Source organism: Chanos chanos, chromosome 9, assembly GCF_902362185.1.
Source record: "Chanos chanos chromosome 9, fChaCha1.1, whole genome shotgun sequence".
Taxonomy (NCBI): Eukaryota; Metazoa; Chordata; class Actinopteri; order Gonorynchiformes; family Chanidae; genus Chanos; species Chanos chanos.
In genome coordinates, this window is record NC_044503.1 from 33,147,775 (window position 1) to 33,165,774 (window position 18,000).

The window sequence follows — 18,000 nt, forward strand, 5'->3', positions numbered from 1 at the left end:
AAACAGGGTTAACAGGAGGCTAGAAGAAAGTACAAACGGGTTAACAGACAATCTAGGAACTTTAGTACACGAACCACAAGGCGGCTCAGAAGACACTGGGAAAGTGTAGACTTCGCACTGACTGATCCGACGGAGGGATTTAAATAGTGAGGTGTATAATCGAACTAAAGTGAGGGCAGGTGTGCAGGAGGAGAGTGATCAGACCGGTGATTAGTAGACCGGCGAGGCTGAGCGCGGAATGGCTGAGACTGGCTAGGGAGGAGGCGAGGTTGATACAACCATAGCCCGGAGGACTAAAAGCATGAGTAATTTATTTTACAGCTGTACATTGGTACTGATTTTTACCTTTTTTCCAAAGGAAATTTGAGTTTCAGACAAGGAATTTCCTGCATTCTGTTGAATTTTAACGCATGTGAATCACAGTATAAAACATGAGCAGCAAATCAACTTTTAGGACAAATAGTTGAAAATATTCTGAAGTTATTAATGAATGCGTTCGATATGTCATTAGCTAGCTCGATAACCTTTAGCTGATACAAAATGTCGTTCGGAAGCGCCGCTCCCCCACAGGTAGTGAACATATCGGTACAACAGAGATGTAAACATGGTAAATATGTAAGGTAAATATTTACCTAGCGTGACCATATTTTGGTTTTCAAAAAAAGAGTACACGAGTTAGACCAAATGTTACGCAGTGCTGGTACGCTCTCATTGTTCTTCTCCCTCCGACTGTCGCATATGGAAGAAACACGGACGCTTAACACTTGAGAATAAGTTCCAACTGGTCGAAGTAAGTCTTATATTTGGCGGACTGATCCGAAAATAGGGAGCCAAGTTACTTACTTCCTCCAGCGTTACACATATTTCCTGATATTAGAAGATAAATGAAATCCCGATGCCGTGCAATCAGAATGATCATTTTTCAATAAGAATCTTTAAGATGGGAAAGAGCTTACAAGAAATGTGTGAGAGCAATTTGGTGATCTTGGCTTGTACTTTTATTTTATAGGTAGCCTATAATAGGCGGCAATGGATAGGGCAGCGCTTAACCTAACAGTGCTAACGACAGTAATTCCTTGGAGTTTGCTTTTGATATATATAAAATGTGTGTGTGTCTATTTAGTCATATATATATATATATATATATATATATATATATATACACACACACACGCACATAATGTGAAAGTGTTCATGACAAGATATTGTGGGAGAGAATTCTCAGCCTGGGCCAGATATGGCTAAGATTCTAACCATACTTCACTTACTTTCAAAGTAAATAATCAAAGTCTTCAGAGTCTGATGCAGTATACATTTATTGCATGAACTCAATGCAGCATAGAGCAAACGGAACCGGTTCCGGCACTGACTAAATGAACCTTCACAATGCATGAATGTTTTATACATATCCTTTTTGGGGGAATTGATTAGAATATGTATTGCCTCATCTCTTTTCGGTTGGGTGCCCCTGCCGGCCCAGCCTCGCAGATTCTCCATCCACTCTGTAATACGTCATTATTTCATATTCCAACTTTACACTAAGCATAAGTTGTCACCAATATTTACTGCCCCTCTCATCAATGGAATAAGACATACCATGTAACCTTGAATGTTTCACCGTCTGCGTGCTTTGTTAATGACCACAAAGCACCGGCATAGGCCCCTATCTCACATGCAGCCCCTAAAGGGCCTCACAGACCTCTTCTTTTTGAGCACAAGGAGCTTGATATTTCTCGTAACACAAAAGATTGTACGGTTACAACTTGTGATACAAATAATTACATTGATTCATCCCTACAACAATGGTTATGTAATGGTTACGGCGTTTACGCCACGTTAAGCCTTTTCCTTACAATTGGCGTCAACGGAGAGGAAAACGCTTAACGTAACAACGGCCATATTCCTTTTAGGAGGCGGTTGTATGTGAAAATGTTCATGACAATATACATGAGAACTTTGATCACTGATCGCTGTTTAGGTATATTAAGCCACGTAAAGGTTTTTCCTTACAATTGGCGTCAATGGAGAGGAAAACGTTTAAAGTAAGATAGCAAACAAATTCCTTAGAGCTTGGTTTTGATATTTTGACAGGTGAAAGTGTTCATGACAAGATGAGAGAGAAGGTTGGTGATCATTGATCGCTGTTTAGGTACATTAAGCCACATTAAGCGTTTTAGAATGTCCTAGTCTTAGGCAAACTCAGCTTCAAGTTGCCTTGTCTCCTTACTTCAATAACAGAGCCAGAAGCAGAGAAAGGACGCGTGTAGTTCCAAGTGGTAACCTCAACCTGTTCCCAACTCTCTTATAGCAAGACTGACGTAAATGAAGGGAGTACTCTGGATGTTTCCTACATCACATTTAACGTCATCATGTCCGTACAGGTGCAAGACACTTGTCATTATTTCACCTTTGAAACACCCAGCTTTGTTTACGCTAGAACAGAGCCTTTACCATACAGCAATGCTTGTGTTATAAAAACAAACCTTCAGTTAACACAAACTCAACTACAGAAGAAGCATAATGGCTTAGTTGAACTAGCTTTTCCCTCATAATAAAGTGGTCAGTTCTTTTACAGACTCAGTGGGTGGCTCTTAAAAGAGCCTTTGGGTTCGAAGTGCCTCTATGTTGAAGTTTACTTGGAGCTGGTGTACTTGGTGACGGCCTTGGTGCCCTCAGACACAGCGTGCTTGGCCAACTCACCGGGAAGCAACAGACGCACGGCGGTCTGGATCTCCCTGGAGGTGATGGTGGAGCGCTTGTTGTAGTGGGCCAAACGAGAAGCCTCTCCAGCGATCCGCTCGAAGATGTCGTTAACAAAGGAATTCATGATTCCCATGGCCTTGGAAGAAATGCCAGTGTCGGGGTGGACCTGCTTCAGCACCTTGTACACGTAGATAGCGTAGCTCTCCTTCCTGGTCCTCTTGCGCTTCTTACCTCCTTTGCCGGCCGTCTTGGTCACGGCTTTCTTGGATCCCTTCTTAGGTGCAGACTTCGCAGGCTCAGGCATGGTTTTATTCTCTCGAAAACTTGACGATGAGTAAAGCACCCCTACGTGGGTGCCCGGTATAAGTTAAGAGCCCTATGCAAATATGATGAACAATCCGCCCTCCTCCACGTTCACTAGCTTGCGGCAGAATCTACTGGTGCATTAGAGCTACCAGGTTCGCTATTGGTCGCAGACTGTTTTGACGAAACGCAATGGCAAGCCAATAGGAGCAGACGTTGAACAAAAAATGCGTTTTGCGCGGGCTCCATGTTCCCAGCCCCCTACAAATTCCTTTGTTTTGATATTAGTGCTTTATAAAAATTCACTGTGCAAAAACGTTTTATAGTATCAAACATACAACTTTATATTTTCCAATGATTTACCCGTTTTGCTCGAATGCCTTGGAATTTGCAACGTCTCTTTGGCGACCATTTATTCTGTCTCCGAATAATTCGTGTGTACTCAAACCTTTTTCCACTTACTTACCGTTAGTCAAAAAGGCTTAACAGGAATTTGTTTTGCGCGGGCTCCACGCTCTCCGACCCCTTCCCAAACTCCCTTGTTCTGCCATCAAAACGTTCATTTATTCTGCAAATAACGTTTCATTACACTACCAGAATGTTAAAGTTCATGGTTCATTAGAGTGTCAAAGCGATTTGTCGTGGCTGCTTCCAAGATCTTGAACTTTTCATTTTGCATGCAACTGTTTCTTTACCCACATTTCAAATCATTCACATGGATGTACACACACGCACCTCTTACACTTGCCCGCCCTTACAGATGAGACGGTTTTCCTAAATTTAAGTGGTCCTCTTACATTGCATGTAAGAAATGTTGAAAGAAAAAGAGAGTGAACAGATACAAGTGGACCTAAAGCCCCATTGTATAAACCAATGTGGACCTCCGGCATTAAGCTTCACCAGAATGAATGAGAAAAACGCATGTTAGAGGGAGGGACATCAATATCATGAAATTACGTGCACATAGTGCAGTATAAGGATCAGCATAGATTTATCGTATCTGTAAGGGAGTGCCACAAAATGTACATCACAATAAGACTTAAGATCGTGGTCTGAGTTTTAGCACGGCTCGTTTATCAACAACTACCATAAACTTCAACATATGCTTGGGGGGAAATCTAGACATGACGCCACATTTCACAAACTGGATTATCTAGAGGAATATGGTGCCTTTCTAAAGCAATGTGGGTGGCTCTTAAAAGAGCCTTTGGGTTCGTTTTGATGAATGTCTTGGAAATTGTTTAACCGCCGAAGCCGTACAGAGTACGTCCCTGGCGTTTCAAGGCGTACACAACGTCCATGGCAGTCACGGTCTTTCTCTTGGCGTGCTCGGTGTAGGTGACAGCATCACGGATGACGTTCTCCAGGAACACCTTCAGCACACCGCGAGTCTCCTCGTAGATGAGACCAGAAATACGCTTGACACCGCCACGGCGAGCCAGACGGCGAATAGCTGGCTTAGTGATGCCCTGGATGTTATCACGAAGCACTTTACGGTGACGCTTAGCGCCTCCTTTACCAAGACCTTTGCCGCCTTTCCCTCTGCCAGACATCTTTTTCTTTTCCAAGTAAGTTCGGAACAATAAGGCACGTTGGTGCAAGCTCGCGTTTATATACACGTCAAAAGGACCTGCTTGAAACCATGTTTCCTGCCCTCCCCCAAGTTGCGTTGTCTGCGTGCGCATGTATTCACGCAAGCACACACGAGAGAAGGGGAGGGAACGGAGGCGTTCGCCTCATTGTTCTGAACTTAACTGAGCAAAGCATAATGTCTGGTAGAGGAAACGGAGAGAGAGAGAGCGAGCGATTGAGAGGCCACCTGCATTCGACAAACACAACCCAGAAAATGTGGGTTTTGACCCAAACTGACCATTAACACTTCATAACACACCACATATGTCAATTTACTGCCAATGTATTTTGTAATTCACGGTGGTATTTACTAGGTATTTACTGTCCAACTTCCTATGTAACTATCCATTGCTTCTTCTCATCTCTTGTTGGGTGGGTTGGCATGAAGTGTTGATGCATACATGGGAATCATGGGTTGAATCTTAAGTCATTTCTTCAAGTTGCTGAGTGTCCTCCCTGACTGAAAAAAATTCTGTACAAATATATTGATTCTCATTCAGTGTGAGTGCACTACAGAAATTTTAAGGTTTAAATCTAGAGCATTGAGCTGTTGACCTGATAGCACTGTAAATGACATTACAGCACATGATTTTGGTCATTTATACAAAGCAAAACATTTTTTTCCCTTCCAGTTATCAATAAAGGAATAATTCATCAAAACCATATTAGGGATGGCTCTTACCTATTTACTGATTTTTTCGGCCCATTTATTATTTTCTGATTCGTTCTACCGGTTCAGGCAGAATCTGTCATTATTTACTACAAGCCAGATCAGCTATTGGCCATAAACTGCCTTGGCAGATAGTGAAGCACTCTTACCACACAAAAACTCAACCAACAGATGTTGCGCTGGCTCCGTGAGCATCTGAAATATCAGTATTTCCTTTCAGATCACAGCAGTTTCGAATGATTGTTCACTGAGTCTAAAATGTCAATTTTCCATCGCCATGACATGTTATTTTATCTCTGTTCTTTCTATCTTTCAGGTATGGTGGTCTCTGTTCTTCCGGAAAAGAAAAAATATATAAATTCTCTTCATAAGCCACTTTAAATTGAGCAGTTTGTGTCCCAGCAATTTGTAAAAGCACACACCCTTTCAGCCTTTTGTCAGTTGACCTATTCCACTATCCTCAGTCACTTTAAAACAATGCAGAAATATTGTGCAGTACCTATGCCCCACACAGCTTTTCAGTGACATGTCTGTCAGGCAAACTCTCTGAAGGGCACTGTCACTGCTGTCCAATAAAGATTCATGATCCACGGCCGAGAGCATTTTCTCCATCATGCAAATGTAAAGTCTCAGCATTTCCAGTTCAGATTGGTCATAGAGATGGAAGATAGTGGTACTCATAGAAACTGTGTTTCTTTTAAAATCACTTGTAGTAAATGCAAGCTACTCTGCATCTGCTGGTAAATTAGTTGAAAAGGTTTTTCATTCCCTGTCCGTCACTGGGAGCAGCTGATGTATCCTTATTAAGCTTAACATTCCTTGTTCTAATTCCAGTCTTTATCCCAACTAGGTTACAATCATCACTGAAAAGGAAACCTCACAATTTCAAGTCTTCGTGTCTTTTTCTCTTTTTGGGTTTTTGTTTGTCTGTTTGTTTGTTTGTTTTACAGACCATTTCTAACTCAGCACCACCACTCTTGCAACAATTTACTGTTCCAGTCATTTTAAAACTAATCTTTTGTAGGCACTTAAATCTTTTGGTTGACAGACGGAGGACAGCCCAAACAATCAGAAGACAGTCACTCTACGAACAAATATACTTTTCCCTTTCTTCAAACAAACAAACAAACAAAGATTAGAGAATGAAAGCCTAAGGAAGCATGATCATACACTGAGAATGTGAACATATATCTGAATGAAGACATTCATCAAATTAATTGTATAATCTATGCATGTGCACTCATTGGATTTTTGATGGCCTTGTTCAGTATTTGTGTTTTGATTTGGAAAACCAGTTTTCAAGTACTTCAGGTTTCTGTAAAATACATTATGATTTTAGAAGTACTATATAATCTCTACACACGCTGACTAGCCAATCTAACAGTGCCATTCGACCGTTACAGAAACCTACACGTTAGACTCAGAGAAGACACTTCACCACACCTTCAGAAAAGCACACAGACTGTCTGTCAGAAAAATATGTTATTCTTTTGTATGAAATATGCTCATTAATATGCTTATCTAGTTGTAACCAGAAGTTCAGTCAAGGTCACCATGACCAAGAACAGGAGGTTCCACAGCTCAGCAGAGAAACATGTATCTCTTATCTCTGTTTGGTGTGAAAAAATAACTGGTGTGATTCCTTTCTAACAGATAAATGCTGCATGAACGCAAAGGGAGTTTTAGACTACTCACAACAGTGATGCCTGACTGTATTGCTTTGTGACTGGTCTCCTCGCCGGCGAGAATAAACCAACCTGCCTTGACTTTGGAGAATCTGAGTGTCTTTTATAAAATTATTTTAACACTGAGGAACAATTCTGTGTAAAATATGCATGGATGTGTTATCGTGGACAGAGCATGTCAGTGTTCATCTCCTCCAGCCCAGCTCTCTCTGACCTTTTGGGATTTTTTCATTGACTGTGAGCAGACACTGTAACTCAGGCCGAGTTCTGGACTGTAATTTGCAGTGGTCACCACAGCACCACTAAAACCATACTCCTCTTGCCAAAAATGCCCCTTTCTCTCGTAATATCAACATCCCAGCAGTGTGTATCTGAGTTATGAAGTTAGCGATAGCTACATGTACAAGGCATCTCCACAATGCTAACAGCAGTAGTTTTCCCATCCAATACACTATTGTACTATCATTGAACAGTAACATACATTCTATTCATAGTTGAATGTATTATATGCATGTCTAATCTGAATGTATATTTTCAATGGAATTAGAAAATATGAATACGGGTCTGAAACATCAATGACAAAAAAGGGCACAATTATGAATGAGTAAACGGAAAGGTCAGCTACTACAATGCGACTTCCAGGTGGAGACAAAGACCTTTAAATTACTCCAAAGGCATCAAGGGACGGCATATGCCAATATTTACACTTCTAAAATGAGTATCAACGCGAATCATTCTATTATTAGTGCCCTCGAATACAAAAAATAAGCTTGCCATGATGGCATTCTCGGTTCATGCAAATAAAGAGTATACGGGGAACATTTGGTCTTTCACTAAACGAGTGAGGTGGCTCTTAAAAGAGCCTTTAGGGTCCGGAAGAGGTTTGATTTAAATTTATGCGCGCTCGCCACGGATACGGCGGGCCAGCTGGATGTCCTTGGGCATGATGGTGACTCTCTTGGCGTGGATGGCGCACAGGTTGGTGTCCTCGAACAGACCAACCAAGTAAGCCTCGCTGGCCTCCTGCAAAGCCATGACGGCGGAGCTCTGAAAGCGCAGGTCGGTCTTGAAATCTTGAGCGATTTCCCTCACCAGACGCTGGAAGGGCAGCTTACGGATGAGAAGCTCGGTGGACTTCTGATAACGGCGGATCTCTCGGAGAGCCACGGTGCCGGGCCTGTAACGATGAGGCTTCTTGACGCCACCGGTGGCAGGGGCGCTCTTGCGAGCAGCTTTGGTGGCCAGCTGCTTCCTGGGGGCTTTGCCACCGGTGGACTTGCGAGCTGTCTGCTTGGTTCTTGCCATGCTTCCAGTCAATCCGTTTTGACTAACAACAAAAATGTAAAAGTAGTCGTTCCAACAAGCCTATTTAAAGCTTTGAGACTTCCTACTCTCATTGGACAGCGCAGTGCTTTGTGCTCTGATTGGACGAGGATCAATGCGAGGGACGTGCAAGACTGGCTGGTGCTCTCTGCTTTTCCTTGCCGCCTGAAATTCAAACTGGAAGACCCGCCCTGGTTTTATCGCGCGCATCACAAGTGGTGTCTAATTTGTGCTTGTATGTAGAACTACCTTTACAACAGTGTGGGAATGTGTAAAACAATACAACAGACGCATAGATGTGGCCCAGATTTGAGGAAACGTTTGAATATATGAATGTGTCCTTTTTGTAACAATATAAAGAGGCATTACAACTTGATACCTTGTATCAGGTAGAAAAGTCGCCTCTTATCCAGAAGTTAACGATACAATTGTGATGAACTTGTATATAGCATAGTTATACGTGAGACTGCCATGAAAAGTCCGTCACAACCGAAATTCGGGTCCTTTTAATGAAGAAATTCGAATTATCAGTCACCCTACACAACTGAATGGTGCTGAAATGCATCTACATGTGAATCCAGAAGCATTTGTGCTTTATTTCGCCATCGCACTGTGCAGTCTTGTTTTTTCTTAATTATTGTTCAATCGCCAAGGGTGTAGTTACAGCCTATTGCCTTCGCTTGCTCTGGCATTGTAACAGTATTCGAAGCACGAATGTAACTCACCACGCCGAAAAGACGGTTTACTAAATTAAAATTAAATACTTCTTTGTTAGTTATACTGAAGCTGATCAGATACAAACATTTCGGTCTGTAGGGGAGACACTACAACGTGGTCACCAGGTTCACTTCACTAAGCCTATAGTGTAACGCCCCTTAATCTGATTTGAGACAAAAGTGAAATAAAATCGTTTTGTTCTTTTTACTGAGTGGTTGGGTGGCTCTTAAAAGAGCCTTTAAATTAACGAAGGGCAGGATAGCTCTGGAAACTTTACTTGGCCTTGGCTGGCTTGTCGGTCTTCTTGGGCAACAGCACTGCCTGGATGTTGGGCAGCACGCCACCTTGAGCGATGGTGACTCCGCCGAGCAGTTTGTTCAACTCCTCGTCGTTGCGGACGGCCAGCTGCAGGTGACGGGGGATGATACGGGTCTTCTTGTTGTCGCGTGCAGCATTACCAGCCAACTCCAAGATCTCAGCGGTCAGATACTCGAGCACGGCAGCGAGGTAGACAGGAGCACCAGCACCAACCCGCTCAGCGTAGTTGCCTTTGCGCAAAAGCCTGTGCACACGGCCGACGGGGAACTGGAGTCCAGCCCTGGACGACCTGGTCTTAGCCTTGGCTCTAGCTTTGCCACCGGTTTTGCCTCTTCCACTCATGATTGTATTCTTCCGAACTTTCTCAAAAGCGAGTCGAAATACCCGACTGTGATGTGGAGGCCCTTATTTATGGGATTTGCTGCCGTCTCTGGATTGGCCAGTGTCTCGCTGTGATGTGAACCAATCATCGCACTGCTGTCACAAGCAAAGCCAACCCACACCACCCCTCGCCTCGTTCTGAAACATATTACGAGAGTGTCAGCTCCCGCCTAAAGAGCAAACCCACATTTCCGGTTGTAAAGTTTAAAGTCTAAAAGTTTTTATGAACCCATGGATCGCACTGAGACTGATGAAAAAATTCTGCTGAAATGTGCATTCCAGCGTCCTAAACTCCAATCATATCACTATTTTCCCTCCATGAGGTTCCATCAAATGGCCTTGGTATTCTTCTCTCGTAGCAAAATCGTTATCAACGAGATTGTTGTCGCGTCTCCATTAATGTATTGTACGAAAAGAACAACTAAGATGCTCAACTAAACAGTTACTATTATCATCGTCATCCTCCTCACTCGAACTACTTTGAGATTTGAGTCCAACAGACCAAGGAAGAACATAAACCAATGACAGCCAAAACCAGACATGACCAGCAGGGGCATAATAGAGAACACAAAAGTTCATGCAGAAACCGTGACAAGATCATGGAATAACAGTCACAAATATCAGGTAGAGTTAAGACTACACCAAGGAAACTGAGCAACGCTAGGGATATTTATTCAAACGTCTTCCAACAGACACTGATTTAATGCAAAATACAGCCAGTGCGAATAATGCTCATATCGTAATGATAATTTAAGAGCCTCAGTATCTGTGCTGCAAACCTAAATCTGAGATATAGTATTCAGATACATATTATCCATCATCATCAACATTGTAACGGGTCTAAGAAATTGGTATGAAAATATGTTAAGTGCTAAGGATAGAGAGGTAAAAACTAAACAAGGAGGCATAGCCACAGACAGCTCTCGCGTGAGTATCCATTTATAAGACCACTCCTTTGATAATTAGATAATTATTTCATATTGTTAAGACATACCAAATATATCACAACATCAAAGCTCCTAACAGCACTGTACAATACAAAAAACACTTCATGGCTTCTTTATATAGGAAAACGCCACTCACTCCAGTTTGTCCAATCTACAGTGTGGATTCTCCAGGAGAGCAGAGTGCTAGCCCTCTAGTGCTAGTATTTAGTGTAAATCTATATCTGTGTGTTTAGTTGATATTCATTGTGTATAGTGCCTAATGTTCATTGTAAATAATTTTTCGTGTGAACAGCCCAGGTCACTGTAGGGGATGTGAAGCCATTTTGGTTTGTTCTTTTGTCCTGTTTTTTGTTAGGGAGGTAGGGTAGTAATCTTTTTTTTCCTTTTCCTTTTATTTTGAAAAGTAGGTTATTTAGTTCGTAAATTATAGATTGTTTTGGTTGTCATTTTGGCCGCGCTCATCCCCGATTCTCTTCACTACCACCTCTTTTTTTTAAATAAATCACTTTTCATTTCGGACTGCATTCGTTGGCGCGAGTCATCACTGGGAGTAGGGAAAAGGGGAGTCATTTTTATGTTATGCTCAGTAACCCCTAGGGTGAGCATAACACCAATACCTCTTCAGGTGTGATTTCAGTTTGTGCTGACAGGTCATCACCAGCTTCTGATCAAGTCATTGAAAATCATAAAAATAATTAAGTAACACACAAGCATAATAAACAAGAGCAAAAACATCAAACATGCTGTAGGCACAATTTCTTTAAAACCAATTTGACAGAAAGAAAGTATTAGAACAGCAAGGCATTGTTTCTTGTAAGTGATTAAATACACAGGCCTTAATAGTGAGGGTGTGACTTTATGAAAGAGGTCATAAAGAAATTTCAAATCTAGCATGTAACTGGATGTGTGGTCTTAATGTTTTCCAGTGTACTGGCAAGATCATTGTGTTTCATGTTCCTTAGGAAGTGCGGTGTGATCTTCAGAATTCTCTCTCTGGAAAGTTTCTATGTGACTTAGACTCAATGCATTCTCCAACCTCTTCAGTTCAGCTCTCATGAAAGTGATCAGTTTGCATACCAGTTCCTTCAGTATAAAAATGGAAGTGCAATCAATTTAACATGAAGCATATTAAAATCCAGTTCAGTGGTGTTCAAATGAGTTGCGTCATAATATACGGTAGAGCTGAAAAATCACAACAGTCGTACCTTAAGTATGGAGAACACTGTTTTTGGATATGTTGCCTTCTCACTGAAATTAAAGACAACAAATAATATTCACAGAATAAATCTTATTTTAAAAATTAACACACTTATGAAACTCAAAACGTCAAAACATTTGGGACACAACACACAAACCTCAAAGCCACTGTGACTGTCAAAAGTCATATCTATGTTCAGTATAAGAGCTTTCTTCTGGAAAGGACACTATAAAATTCATTGATTGTTTCTATGAGAAGTGACCACGGCTGGGAACAGGTGGTTCTGATTCCCTCTGATGGATTAATCTTAAACACAATAAAAAAAAAGTACATTTTTCATGCCTGAACAGCCTCTCCTTCTAGCGCTCTCTCTCTCCATAGTATGAGTTCTTTCTTTCTTTACTCACCTCTTAAATTTTGTAAAAGCGTCGATGGTGTGTTCAATATTCCCTCCTTTACAGGACAGCATCTATTTTCTCTTGCTCGGTAGACACCTGACTCCCCATTTCAGATATTGCTTCCAGCACTAGAATGCTTGTTAACAGCGACTACAGCATTATTTAGCTGTTAGCTGGATTCTTAAGAAGTAGTTATCAAACTTCGTATCGAATTTTGGCGATCTCAGAGGTCTTGATTTCCTGGCCATCGTCGTTGCAAACCAAAAACTACAAAACACTACCCAATATCAGTAACTGATCCTGATCAAACTTTTTTGTGTTTTACAGGATCTGCCTGATGATTTGTTTATGTACTTACCACCTTATTCTTTGTTAAATGTTGTAACGACCTCGTCTCCTCCCTCGCCGGTTTGAGCCATTCAGCGCGCAGCGTCACCGGTTACTAATCACCGGTCTGATCACTAATCCTACACACCTGTCCTCACTTTGGTTTCCCCTGACGCTCTCTTTTATTTAAATGTGAAAAAGTCATTACCCATTTGTTATCACACCGCAAGTGCTGAAAGAAATACATTTAATAAATGTTCGAAACATTAACAGACTTTCTGTGGTTTGAAAGCGTGGCGGGGAGGGGGTATTATATTTGTTCATTTATAATTATATCTTTTGATTAGTAATATGTCCAAAATTCAAAAATATTTTACACATTCATCAAATAATGATGCCATCACTTATGAAATGTTGTTATTCGAACATTTTCTCATTTAAGTTTTATATGTTTTAAATTTAAATAACAACAAATGTTATTTTTTTGGTTTAAATGTAGGATACAGCAGTGAGTATGGAAAAACTGCGCTGGAAAAGTCACGTTGTTAGAACATCTGAAATTCTATACTCAGCTTAAGAGCACACTGAATATAAACAAAGGAGAAACTATCTTTGTGCAAGCTCTAATCAAACACTGTTACCAAGTCGGTATTATAGGAGAAACCCAAACCACATTGTCTTCGAAAAACCTTTTTTTTCCGATACACTCACTTTTTTCTTATTCTTGTCCTATTCTTTCCCCATTGGAACGCTTTTTAACGATTTCCACTGGGCGTGAGTCACAAGACCAAAGCTAACGCCTCTGGTTTTCAAAATGATTCTCAAGCCTGTGGCCAAACTGCCGCACAAGTCCCTCAGTCCTTCCCACTAACGTGAATTTTGAATTTTAGCCTTTTAAATTTGAAGTTACGTTTTAGGTCATTTATTTATTTATATGTAATTTTTTTAATAATGACATGTGGCACATGTAAAAGTGGGGTACAAGATATAGGGCTAAATTCTTAGCCGTTGTAGAACATTTTGAAAAAGGTATTAAAAAGAAACGGACGGGCAAGAACGTAGCAACAGATCTGTGTGCTGAGCATAAAACATGTAAATTCTTTGTGTTATTTACGAGCATTTGGTGGCGGTTTTCATAATCCTGTACTGCACAATCGATATTTTTTCCCCATGTGGTAAATTATATTTGCCCATCTCCCTTGTTGTTTCAGAGAATTATGTGTTGCGGTTTTCAGATTTTGAGAGAGACACTGGTACAAGCTTGGATCTCACGATCATATTCACAAGCTCTGCTTATATGGTATAAAATATTTTTAAAAAGATGGTGTATTTTTTGTTCCTTCTTATGGCACAAGTTTAGCGGTGTGCTTAGATTATTTTAAATAACCATTAACGCACACCATTATTTCTTAATGTATTTATTTATTTAATCAAAACAACATTTTCTTTACAAAAAATATTCAAGTGACTCAAATGACTACTAAAATATGATATTTCAATGCACCTTGGCATTTAACACTCATTCCAGAAACAAACATAATTTTCTGTTTCTCTTTAAAACTGTCACCTGATGTCATTTGCATAGTCCATTGAGGGTCAGTTGCTTTTCTGTTACTTTGGTAAACATTTGATTCAGCCCAAGTAACTTACAATAGGAGTAAAGTGTACATTTACAAGAAAACAACCACACGGTGGCTGGGGATAAGAGATTGGTAGGGTTAGATAAGAGGTACTGGTCAACCACCCATGAACCAGGGAAAGAAAAAGAGAAAGGATAGAAAATGGCCAACTCTGTTTAAATATTCGATAACTACTGAGGCCAGATTAATTACAATGAGAGATGTATTGTTAATTCTGTTGAAATTACAAACGTGGTCATTGTGTAAATATGGAGTAAGGGCCGTCCTAGTGCAATCAATGCCCGAGGTCAGAAAGGCACAAAACCTGATTGCTATTATTTGGACTGCTGGACAGACAAGGATCTCTTTTTCTGAGGCTGAAACCACATCGTGAACGTTAGCAAATGTCCTGAGGCTTATACATACAGGTACCAAAGTAAACGTCCTGAGGTGTGCACACACGGGTATAAGTACGTCAGGGGGACGCTTCCCTCAGCAGACGCTCAAAGACCGACAAGATGGAGGGACAGAACGGAAAGGAAAGTGCCGGGCAAGAGAAAGGAACGTCCAAGGCCGAGCTGAAGGCAAGTTACCAGCATTTTGATCCTGCGTTGTACCTGCAGAGGCACTACACTCCACCACGTGCCAGCTTTGACAACAAAGACAATGTCGTGCCGTGGAAACTTGGCCTGATACACAGGGCTTTCACTGAGGGTACGTTCTCTCCTTTATGTCTCTCTCTCTATCTCTCTCTCTCTCTCTCTCTCTTTCTCTATACTGACATCTCTTCCATTGTCCCCATCTCCACTTTTCTCATCTGCCTGCTTTCAGTTCTTGTGCTGCAGTAGCTTTTTGGACTCTTATTTTTTCACATTTAAAACGCTCTTGCTCTTTTTTTCTCTCTCTCTCTCTCTCTCTCTCTCCCCCTATCAGGTGATTTGAAGGGGGATGTTCTGGTGGATATAGGTTCTGGTCCTACTCTGTACCAAGTGATGAGCGGCTGTGAGCGCTTTAATCGTGTGATCCTTTCTGACTTTGTGGAGGCCAACCGCAGGGAGCTGCAGAACTGGCTTCAGGGCAAGAGTAACAGTCTAGACTGGACACCTTTCTTTCAGCACGTCTGTAAACTGGAGGGGAGAAGGTGAGACTTCAAATGCACCCTTTTCTGTACATTAACGCATACTTTACCAAAAAGTAGGTATTTTAAGGTTGCTTGAAAAGATTAGGTCACCAGGAACCCTGGTACAGATAAACAGTTTCATTCATGAACTGATCATCAAAAAATAGATCAGGTCATGGAAAAAAAAAATTCCATTAACCGATAAACCTCTACTGATTGACGACAGGTGCCACACTTTTTTAAAAATTGCTGTTCAAACGTTGTTTCAGGGATCAGCAATTTAAGTATATCCACCTCTAAATCCTCTTTCTTTCCCTCTTTTTTGGTTATTCTTTTAGCCCTGAAGCATGGAGTGAAAAAGCACAGCGTCTTCGATCTGTGGTAACTGACGTCTTGCCCGTTGACATACACCAACCTAACCCGTTACCTCTGGACGCCTTGCCCCCATCCGGAGCCGACTGTCTGATCTCCTGCTACTGCCTGGAGGCTTCTAGTCCTGACCTGGCTTCTTTTAACAAAGCCCTGGGTCACATCGCCGGCCTGATTCGTCAGGGGGGCCACCTCCTGCTCATTGGAACCCTGGAAATTTCTTTCTACTACCCAGCACCTGACGTGCGTATCCCCGTCATGCGCCTGGATGAGGCTCAGGTGTGTTCCAGCCTGAAGAACTGTGGATTCCAGCTGCAGGACCTCAGTGTTTACTATCTACCGCAGGACATGCATAAAACCACCGATGACGCTAGGTCTATGTTCTTTGCGAAAGCTAGGAAACAATAGACGTGAGAAAAGTAATGGAAAAAGGTTAGTGGAGAAGAATTTTCACTGATAAACAACCTCTCACAATATATATTTAGCCAGACCTGGATGACAGAATAAGTTTCCTGAATTAGCTAAAAATGAAAGAAAAGCAGAGGAGGGTTAGCTTATCCCATGACCAAATTTGAAGCATGCTATGCTTTGAAGGGAATTCTTGTACTGTATTCATTTCTTTTGATTATTTGCATTGTAAGAGTTACATGTGATGGGTATTTAAATAAATGATAAGTGAAATGTCCTCTGGTTTCTTACTACAAGCAATATTTTTGAAAAGATTCAAAGTGGTTTGATTCTTGCACATGGTTGTACAAACAACAGTAACCAGAGCAAATGGAGTGCAAAAGAAAATGTAACATTCAGTAAAGTCAAAACACAAAACATATTAAGTGGTCGGATGGGTCAAGTTCTCCGCATGGATACTACAGGTCTGTAGATCAAGATCTTCAACAAGATACATGCTACGGATGGAATGGCTCTGTAACATAATTTAAATATATCACTAGATTTATAACTAGCTCACAGGAGGTACTGACTTGTTGATCTAATTTTGGGATCTTAAATAGATACAGTATTCCTGAAAAACACCAAGCAAATGTGGAACCTGCACAAGATATTTACTGTGTATTCATCTATTGTGTTTTAATTTCTTTTGAACAAACAGTGCTATCGTTGAAAAAAAGGTTCTAATATCAAACTTTTTATCACGTAACATAAACTAATAAGTCACATTTCTTGGCTACACAAAAGTTTCTATTTTGTCATGCAAAAGTGAGGCTGTGTATCTTTCAGCCTCTTACTTCCTTGTTTCCAAACTGTCAAAGAAAGTATATGCAGAGCCCATCTACATAAAGCATGTCCACTTCCTATTTATGCCTGGAGGCTGCAATTCACCTAAAGGAATCCTCAATGAATATGAGTGAATGGAGCTAAACGCCTAAAATAATTATTTACACCTACTTCTAGACAAAGAAGCCCACATTTTATTTTAGTTCTTGCAAATATAGCATCAATTATATTTCAGAATTGAAATGAAAAAATCACGTTCTTTCATTTTTCTTACTGGGAGGGTAATTTTTTCCATAAAACGCTAGAATTCTTCTGATGTATGCTGATAGGTCAGTTAAGATTTATGACTGATTGCAACAGGACCCGGCACCCAGAGTCTTCGGAAGCTTTTGAAATGAAGTTGAATAATAATCTAAAGGACCAAGAGGACCTTCGTGTTTAACAGCTAATTGTAGATCTGGCTAATGTAACGATATGCTAACTAGTCATGGTGGCGAATGCCGTAAAGTGTCAAAATGGCAGATGCCGTGAAGTGGCTTGTGGTGTGTGACATCACAAATACTCAAAAGCATTTCACTACTGTTGAAAAACTGTAAAAAAAAAAAAAAAAAAATCTTAAAATGGAACTATATCTATTGTCTCAGCCCCAAATATTGAAAACATAATAAAAATTACTAGGAAAAAAATATTTACCCCATGAAAGTTACATTTTGGGGGTACAGCCCCCATAGGCCCCCATTCATTTTGGACTATCTCGCAAGTGCCCCCTACAAAACAGGGAGCTCTGAGAGTGGAAGTTCTCTCCTATTTAGAAATTCTCTGGTATCTGCTTGCTTGGCCTTATGGGATACTGGAATGGTGTATCCACTGAATCGACAGAACGACCCAGAACATGAGTTAAGTCTTTGGGTAGAATCGTCTGCTGCGTCTTCAGATAGAATTGTCATCAAACGCAAGCTGATCCACGAGTTCGGGTAGACTAGTCTGCTGCATGAACTGTCAAGCTCAGATTTTCTAACTCGAGCTGTCCAAATTCGAACTCGAGCTGTCCAAATTC

At 41.0% G+C, this 18,000-nt stretch overlaps 4 protein-coding genes across 4 annotated transcripts; 1 reads left to right on the forward strand and 3 right to left on the reverse strand.

The window, feature by feature from the left end:
• Positions 1-2,632: 2,632 nt before the first annotated feature.
• Positions 2,633-3,007, reverse strand: LOC115820181 (histone H2B 1/2-like). Its single transcript, XM_030783666.1, has one exon. The coding sequence runs from the start codon at positions 3,005-3,007 to the stop codon at positions 2,633-2,635; it is 375 nt and encodes a 124-aa protein (XP_030639526.1).
• Positions 3,008-4,247: 1,240 nt separating this feature from the next.
• Positions 4,248-8,298, reverse strand: LOC115821653 (uncharacterized). Its single transcript, XM_030785458.1, has 2 exons — positions 7,894-8,298; positions 4,248-4,679 (listed from the first exon to the last, which is right to left on the reverse strand). The coding sequence occupies exons 1-2, from the start codon at positions 8,296-8,298 to the stop codon at positions 4,248-4,250; spliced, it is 837 nt and encodes a 278-aa protein (XP_030641318.1).
• A 1,008-nt stretch (positions 8,299-9,306) lies between these two features.
• On the reverse strand, positions 9,307-9,696 carry LOC115820208 (histone H2A-like). The gene has a single exon (XM_030783693.1). It carries the CDS (start codon positions 9,691-9,693, stop codon positions 9,307-9,309), a length of 387 nt encoding a protein of 128 aa, XP_030639553.1. The 5' UTR covers positions 9,694-9,696.
• A 5,043-nt stretch (positions 9,697-14,739) lies between these two features.
• LOC115821654 (phenylethanolamine N-methyltransferase-like) lies at positions 14,740-16,118 on the forward strand. Its single transcript, XM_030785459.1, has 3 exons — positions 14,740-14,935; positions 15,155-15,362; positions 15,680-16,118. The coding sequence occupies exons 1-3, from the start codon at positions 14,740-14,742 to the stop codon at positions 16,116-16,118; spliced, it is 843 nt and encodes a 280-aa protein (XP_030641319.1).
• Positions 16,119-18,000: the final 1,882 nt, after the last annotated feature.